We start from the raw sequence: 8,722 nt of genomic DNA on the forward strand, positions 1-8,722 counted from the left end.
AACCCCAAAAGTCGCTACAGATCCCAACTAAAGCAGCGGGTGAGATTAGAGAATAATCGATGGATACCTTCAAGTAGGCCCCGCTACCAGCACTATTACAGTCATGATGGTAACTCGCCCTCCGTCACCATCTCACCTTATATCTCAGCCGCTCATTCATATAGACAGTTCATAATATTTCTTGCCCTAGATTCCTGCCAAACCTTATGATTGAACCGGGTTCAATGGAATTTGGTTGTTTAGCCAGAGTTTGAGCCGGTGACTCGGCTCAAAAAATTCGCATACGTGAGAATAATTCTGGTAGAATTCCCAAATCCGTCACCGAAAGAGGAAGTTAACGAAGGGTATATTCTTCTATTATATTCTCCCTCGAGTCGGTTTGATGGCGTGGTGTGAACAAGTAATTGTGTCACGTGTGAACTCTAGCCCCCGATTAGGGCTTCTCCTCCTCACACCCCAAAATTTTTCCTATTTTTTCTCTACTTTTTATCTGAATTATTTAACCATTTCCTTTTCTAATAAGATATTAAGATGACGATTTATTCCTTTTCCGCCACGATTATTAGTCGAGAGTCGAGACCATCACCCTGCCAAAACCGTGTGTGTCTATTAATAGGTTATTAAAGATTGAAAAAAAATTAAAAAAAAAACCAGAAAAAAGGGAAAATCAAGAGGAGGAAATTGACGCCTCAACGTTTGTCTATTTGGTTGAAAATTGGAAACCACGCAGAGAGAGAGAGAGAGAGAGAGAGAGGCCAAGCGTTCCCTTACCCTTACGGCTCCGTTTCCCGGTGCAAGTCATCGGAGCCAGGAGGAACTAGGAGTAGCTTCTGAGGTCTGAACTCACAGCTAATGCTTCTTGTTAGGGTCTTTTTAGGGTTTCTTTTTCCAAGTCTTTTAGGTCTTCACCCACCGTGGTAATCTCTGCTCCAACTTTAACTGCTTCTTTGTCGTTCCGAAGGTTTCTTGGTTTTTTTTTTTTTTTTTCTTTTTGGTTTTCTGCGACGAAATCTTCGTAAGGGAATAGCAAGATTTGAGGCCGAAGGCGAGGAAGGCGGAGATAAAGAAAGGTGAATTGGGAGAGAGGAGATGCAAACGGAGGCTCGAGTTGGTGTTGTCGTTGAAGGTGGGCAGAGAACTCTTAGTTCTGCCCATGCTGGTGTAGTCGATGGCGGTGCTCGGAAATATGTCCAGCAGCAACAGCAGCAGCAATCGTTGCGGCAAAAATCGCAGATAGGATCGGTATCTCATCTTCTTGCGGGAGGCATTGCAGGCGCTGTCAGTAAAACCTGCACAGCGCCGCTTGCTCGCCTTACCATCCTGTTTCAGGTTTGCTTTCTCTTGTCTTTTCTTGAATTAGAATACGGGAAGACGGGTTTTCTTTTTCACTTCACCAAAATATAGTCTTATTTTTTCTCCATTCGGCGGCTGGACAATTCATTTTGGTTTTGTAAGGATCATTGTTTGCCCTTCTGTTTGGAATGGGTGGATTGCGTCGAACTATTTTGCGTATCCATTGGTAATGTGGTGAAGCGGTCTGCCGAAATTGTCCATCTTTAAGAACAATTTTTAAATGTCTAGTGTGTTTACTCGAATGTTTCATGGTTCTCTTTTTCAGTTGGTAGGTGATTCTGTGTTTTTGTTTCTTCTAATTGAAATGAACATAATTAGGCTTCAGTTGTTATTTCTCGTGGCACCCGTTTGCAAGTTGAAACGAAATTTGTTAGCGCTCGTATGGGGAGATAGACATGTATTCTGGGCTTTTGTGGGACTTTCAGTTGGTGGCCCGCTTCAGATTTAGCTCTTGGGAGTGCACCAGAGTATCACCCCTCTATGTAGACCTCCATTAGTTTATGTGTGGCTTGAGCTTTGTCTGATCAAGTGACATTCACATGCTTGTTGGTCAAACAATGCCTTCCATTAAATTGGCATTGACGACTGAATGCAGTGGGTTGATTTGCTTCTGCAGCTAAATTTTTGGTGGACTCTCTTGCAAGATCTACTCTACCTTGATATAGGAATTTTTTTTCTTTTTTTTTTTTGGGGGGGGGGGTGAAATATATAGGATATTTTAGATGGCTGTGTTCAGCTATGCTGCTGCTGTTATAATATTTGTATTGTTAGCAGTGGGTTTCGGATCAGAATCTGAAAAGAGAGATGGGGGGAAAATTAGAAATAAGGGAAAGGTTTCAGATTGATGGAATGGAAGAGAAGAACTCGATCTGCTAGGAAGAAAGAAAAAAAGGGGGTAAAACCCAAATCCTTTTGGGAGAATGGTACAGAGGAGAGAGACAAGACAACAATTTCAAGTCTTAACTCAAACAAACTAAATCTAATCATTTCCATTCAATAAATTCGTGGGAAGGCTAAGCCTCTTACAAAAATTTATAGAACTGGGCAGAAAAATGAAATGAAACAGAAATTGGAGGAGTCTCTTGCTGACTCAACTAACTGAATCTTAAAGAAATAAGAAACCAAACAAAAAGGAAACTACTATCCATCGCAGGTTGTCTTGGAGAGTCATTCACTGACTCGGACACTGAAAAAAAAAAAAAAAAAAAAAAAAAAAGCTTAAACAGAAAAGAAACCTCCTCGTAGCCGCAGAATGTGATTAGGCATTCTAAACTATCTTAAAACTTAACCCAGGACGGATGAATTTATTTAATATTATCCCAGCCTCTATAATAAATTGTATAGCAATAACTAGAAGAGAAATATCCTAAAATCTAGCCATTCTGGTGTGCAAGGTGTTGAAGAAGCTTTCTAACTGGGACCTTTGAATATGGTTCATAAAATCAGCCAAATTTGAACCTTATGCTTGGTTGTGGACAGGAAAAATTGACCCAAAACCAGAACCACAAATGCTTCTGCCATTATGCTCCTGCATTAGCAGTTGCTTCACCGATGCATATTCTGCATGCTCCTTTGAAATGTGTCATCATATAATGTAGTCAGTGTTTAAAAACCCTGAATCAGGATCCAGATTGGCTGGACCTGTTTCTATACAGAATCGGCCCCTAGCTTCCTCCTGATCTGATCCAATTTTTAAATCCCTGACTGTATTTCAATGTTGGGAGTTGGGGAAGATCTAGTTGTGAAATTAGAATTCCATGCAAAAATGAGTTAGCATTTTCTTAGTTACATGTTTATGTGCATTCGTAAAGTTACAATGTATAAGTAGTTTTAAAGAATTCTTTGCTCTTTATCAGGAAACTCTCTTTATGCTTCTGTTGCATTTTATTTCATATGTTCATTTTAAAATTTGATATCCTGATGGAAAATCATTTTAACCTCCAAATACCTGAAAGAGAAGATGACTGGATGCTGACTCAAGGCCTCAACGGCATTGCTGAGGGTGTGTGAGGTCTATGTGGGAGTTCTCTAGCTTTGGGCTCCACACACAGCTGTTGAGGGCTGAGATGTGTATATTTATTTGTTCTCTTATTCTTTTTTTTTTTTTTTTTTGGGGGTGGTGTGGGTGGGGGGAGTGGTTAGAAGGCAATAGGTATTGAAATTTTCTGGAAAGTGGGTGCATACTGTATTCATATTGTCTATCTGCTATCTTGCAATTCTACTGCCGCTTCTACATCTTTGAGCTTGTATGGTTGAGTTTCTGATCTAATTCTTTTATGGCTTCTTTCTGTGATTAACGGATGGAGATTGTTCAACTTCATTGATGCTTATTTAAATGTCTTAATTGATGTTTAAGAAATGCAAGATAACATCAATTAGGTTAGGCGTATGAGAGGTCTTTTAGTGTGGAAATGAGGGCTGTTGCAGATCTCACTCAAACCCTAGTTACATTGCTTTTTTTTCCCCCTGCAACTTTTGGAACTCATTACATAGCTTTTTTTTCCGTACAACTATTGGAACTCAGCTAGCTTATGTGGTATTCTGATTACTTATTAGATATGTATTCATGATCACAGTTGTCAAGGTGTCGCTACCTAGGCACCGTCTAGACTGCGAAGTGTGCTCATAAGGTCTAGGCTACTTACTGTCTTCTTTCTTGTTTAGGGTTGCCTAGAACCAAAATACTGGAAATGTAATTTGGGAAGTTGGGATATCTTTAACTATATCGTTTATTTTTCTTTGAAATTAATGAAGAGTCGAAGTTTCTTTCATCTGCTTGCTTATTTTGCATAGTTTTGTTTCTTTAGGTACAAGGTATGCACTCTGATGTTGCAAACTTGAGCAAGCCTAACATTTGGCGTGAGGCTTCACGTATCTTAAATGAAGAAGGCGTTAGAGCATTCTGGAAAGGGAATCTTGTCACAATTGCCCATCGTCTTCCTTATTCTTCTATCAGCTTCTATGCTTATGAACGCTACAAGAATGTGCGTACAACTTTGTCTGAATTGGTTACAGTATGCAGTTCATTTGAATTAGTATTGTTATCCCCCTAGTTTGCCTGACTATTAATTATTAATATTTTCATTTGCAGTTACTGCAGCTGATTCCTGGGATGCAAAGTCATGGAGAAAACTTAAGTGCAGACATTTGTGTGCGACTAGTAGGTGGTGGTTTGGCTGGAATAACAGCTGCATCCATCACATATCCATTGGATCTTGTGAGGACACGTCTTGCAGCCCAGGTAATGTTAGTGCAGATTTGTTATAAAAATCGTTCTTTTGCTACAGGTTTTGGAATATTGTTCTGTTGCAATGTTTGCAGTGGTTCTAGGCAGAGTTCTCTTTATATTTCTTGTGTTTTAGTTATACGTTTCCCGTTTTAATATGCTAATTTTTAAGTGTTTCTCTATTGTATGTAATATAAGTGAATAGATTAATGGTTGGTGGGTAGTATTTTTCTTGTTTAGCTGTCTAACTGAACCCCTATACATAATGCACCAATAGCCTGCAACAGAAATTAAAAGCAAAATGTATTCGCTTTTTGTCCCAACAAGTTGTTCATGCTAAATTTTATGGTCTCAACATGGTCAGAGGTATGCCTGTTATGTAACTTTTGTAGATTTAAAAAAAATAGATTTGGAAAAATCTATGAGTTTTTCCACTTGCAGAATGAGGAATTTAGTACGATGGTTTGGTGCTTTTAAAGATTTAAATAAAGCCTGGGCTATTTAGCTTCTTTTGTGCTGAACTTGATTACTGTTAAGAGTTGTCTTTGGGCATCGACAACAAATGGTTCAGATGCATTTCACAAATTTATGGCCAGAGGTTGAAGTACGTGCTGATGTGACCACAGGTTCACGAAACCCAATTTAGGGTTTTACCAAAAAAGAAAAAAAAAACCCAATTTACGGTTTCTATGGGCCCACAAGACTAATTGATAATTCAATTTGAGGATCTGTGAAGCATCTGCTGACAGGGAAGCTCCTGAGATGCCGGGTGTAAGTTGTTTGCGTTTGAAATAATGAAGTCTTCCGTTTCTTCATGCTTTTTCATAATTAGGGCAGTCTCCTTTCTGTTTCAATTATTTAGAAACCAAATAATTTTTGTTATAAACACAAATTTCTTACACAAATATACCAAAGAAAGGCCTTCATAACTTGTACCAAATTAGGTTAAGATCATTTTTAGTTCCATGTGATCTTGCATATTGTATATATATATTTTGATAATCATTTTATTTGGGCTTCTGCAGAGAAATGTGACATACTACAAAGGTATTTGGCATGCACTTCGTATGATTAGCAGAGATGAGGGTGCTCTTGGCCTATATAAAGGTCTTGGAGCGACATTATTGGTACGCTTCTTGTCTTATAGTGGTTATCTTTATCCACAATTTCCTTTTTATGTTAATCTTGACGGCCTTTGTCTGGACACAGGGGGTTGGGCCCAGTATAGCAATTAGTTTTGCAGTTTATGAGACATTGAGATCTGTTTGGCAGTCACAAAGGTAAGTTCTTCATTACTGATCGCATTTGATAGGTACTTAAATATGCCAAGATTCATGTACACACGAGTCTAAGCCTGTATTGTCTTGACATCAGGCCCCAAGATTCTACTGCATTTGTCAGCCTAGCTTGTGGCAGTCTTTCAGGCCTAGCATCATCCACAGGTAAGCCGCGGAAAATCGAAGGTTTAAAAAGTGAAATTCCTTGAATTGTTTGCTACTCCACCACACAATCTCCCCCCACCCCCCAAAAAAAAAAAAAATAAAAAAAAAATAAATAAATAAAAATAAAAAAATAAAAAAATAAAAAAATTTCTGTTTCTCGTGAAGCAACAAGTAGGGGGAGGGGGATGGTGGTGTTCTCTACTGCAACACAAGATGAACTGATACCATTCTTTATTTCACCCTCCCCCCTCCTTTTGAAGAAGAAAAATGGCATTGTTGATTTGTTGTTTACCTTAACCTTATTGGTAGTTACATTGCTTTTGAAATGATGGTTTTATTTCTGTGGTCCATCATCTTTCTTTAAATTGTACTCTAAAGTAGCTTCTGATCTCTTATTTAAAGTAGGTGCTGCTTGTTGGGCTATACTTAGAAGGTTTTTTCTACCGTAGAGATTTCTGACTTCCAAGACTATAATCTTAAATTATGAAACGTATTTCCTTTTATTTTTTATTTTTTTATATAAGGGGAGGGGGAGGGGGAGGGGGAGGGCGAGGGCGTTTTGTAAGACGGGTGCAATTCAATGGGGGCAGTTGGTTGTACACTTGTACCTGAACTAACCCTATGAGAAATAACATGATTGACTATGTATGGCATAATTTGTGTAAAGTTGATCTGTCACCTATGTCATCTGCACTTTGTGACTAATAAATTGACGGTTTATGTAACCTAAAATTAGTGTAATTACTGTTATCTTTGCATATATTTTACCTTTGTGGTTCTTCGAAGTTGGTGTCGTCCATTTTCATATTATCCTGGGGTAGGAAAATAGATAAATATTAAAAATGATGTTAAAGAATTGGTGCTAGGATCATACCGATGAAACTTGTGTTTAGAAAAGAGGTAACAACTTAATTAGTTCTTATGCCCCCTAATGCGATCCCAGATCCGAAACTCCTTAAGTTTCTTGATAATTATTGAGACTGGATCATTTTCTATTCTAGGAATTGGGTACGAGCGAAACAAAAGACAATTAGGTTGGCAGTGTGAATGTTCCCTTGTTGACTTTCCAATAGTTAAACCCTTCAATCTATCAAACTTGCATTAGTGAACCCTGCCCGCTGGTGCAGGTACACTCTTAGATACAGCAGGGCGGAAAGATCATGCTGCCCTGTGCATGCCCTCCCATTGGCTGCATGTCCTGGTGTGTACCTGCGCCTGTGGGCAGCATTGCCTTGCCCATATTTTTTTTATGGGATTCGTTGAAAACCAATAAAAATTTGCATTTGGATTAGAAAGGAAATAAAAAATATTTTGTTCATATGTAATCTAAAAAGTTGGAAAACAAACATTGACTTCAAAATTCAGTATGTTTTTTTTTTCCCAATAAGTGATGGTATCTTGATTATTGGTACTCGGCAACCAGAGGACTCCATTGCCATCATATAGCTGGTTTTTTATTCTCACTCAGTCATGTTGAAATGTGATTATTAGCTATTTCCAACAAAACAACCAAATCGCGGAAAAATATAAAATAAAATTTATAAATAATAATAACAAAAAGTTTCCTGGGAAATATTTTATGTCAAACAAATGCCAGCATTGGACTTGGAGTCATACTGACAGAACCTTGGTGTATACCTTTTATGATTGAAGCCCCAGAGGATGGCAGTTCTAACACAGTTACTGTTGAAGTTTGCTAGTTTTAATGTGGTTAACTGCATCTTGAAATTTGTTCTCATGAGTGCATGCTGAAATAAGATTATCAATTTATGATTGATGTTTGCTGTATCTGGATTTTATCAATTACAAACTGACTTTTGCACTGATAATTTGCAGCAACATTCCCTTTGGATCTTGTACGACGGCGGATGCAGTTAGAAGGGGCAGCTGGTCGAGCCCGTGTCTACAAGACTGGTCTGTTTGGGACATTCAGGCACATCACCAGGAATGAAGGCCTACTGGGCCTATACCGGGGAATATTTCCAGAATACCTCAAGGTTGTCCCAAGTGTGGGCATCGTCTTCATGACATATGAGACATTAAAGATGGTTCTATCAGATGCATCTGATAATTAGCTTTTGTTGCTGCTCACTGCCATTCTTTGGCTTTGCCACTATTAACTTTTTCCATCATCTAATGCCAAGATGGCTAGGTGGATGATGAGTTCTTTTGGCTTTTCAATGGCGCGCCCCCCCAGTGAAACCCCATAGGCGGTAAATTTTGAGATTGCTTCCATGGGACCAAACCATATGTTCCTTGTGTAGATAAGAGAGAGCACAATTGAACCACACCAACTCACCAAGTGTATCCAAATTATTTAGTTCTCTCGCTAGTATTCATCGATGATCATTTTTTCACTAAAACACTTTATTTTTTTTTGGGTCGTAGATTGTATTTATCGCATTAAGAGTCCTTTTCTGAAGTTAAGATTTTACGAGGATTCCTGACCTAATTGCTGAGGAAGCTTAGTCACATGACCGATTCTGTAATGTTAAATTATTAGTTGCCAAAGAGTAGTCAATCGATAAATGGAGTTTGATTAATGGTTTTAGTTTGATCGAAGAGAGTCAAAATAGCATCTATCGAGTGGGGAAAGGGTTGCGGCTTTCTTAATATGATGTAGCATGACAAGAATCAGCTTGTGTGCCTCTTAATTTATTCTACGACGCACATAGTCGCAGTGCAAGCATCAATACTCCAT

The 8,722-nt window shown here is 38.5% G+C and overlaps 1 protein-coding gene across 1 annotated transcript; it reads left to right on the plus strand.

Annotated features, from left to right (window-relative positions):
* Positions 1 to 671: 671 nt before the first annotated feature.
* Positions 672 to 8,384, plus strand: LOC122087632 (mitochondrial substrate carrier family protein B-like). Its single transcript, XM_042656830.1, has 7 exons — positions 672 to 1,329; positions 4,161 to 4,337; positions 4,445 to 4,594; positions 5,605 to 5,706; positions 5,789 to 5,859; positions 5,954 to 6,021; positions 7,858 to 8,384. The coding sequence occupies exons 1-7, from the start codon at positions 1,090 to 1,092 to the stop codon at positions 8,094 to 8,096; spliced, it is 1,047 nt and encodes a 348-aa protein (XP_042512764.1). The 5' UTR covers positions 672 to 1,089; the 3' UTR covers positions 8,097 to 8,384.
* Positions 8,385 to 8,722: the final 338 nt, after the last annotated feature.

Source organism: Macadamia integrifolia, chromosome 8, assembly GCF_013358625.1.
Source record: "Macadamia integrifolia cultivar HAES 741 chromosome 8, SCU_Mint_v3, whole genome shotgun sequence".
NCBI classification, from domain to species: Eukaryota; Viridiplantae; Streptophyta; class Magnoliopsida; order Proteales; family Proteaceae; genus Macadamia; species Macadamia integrifolia.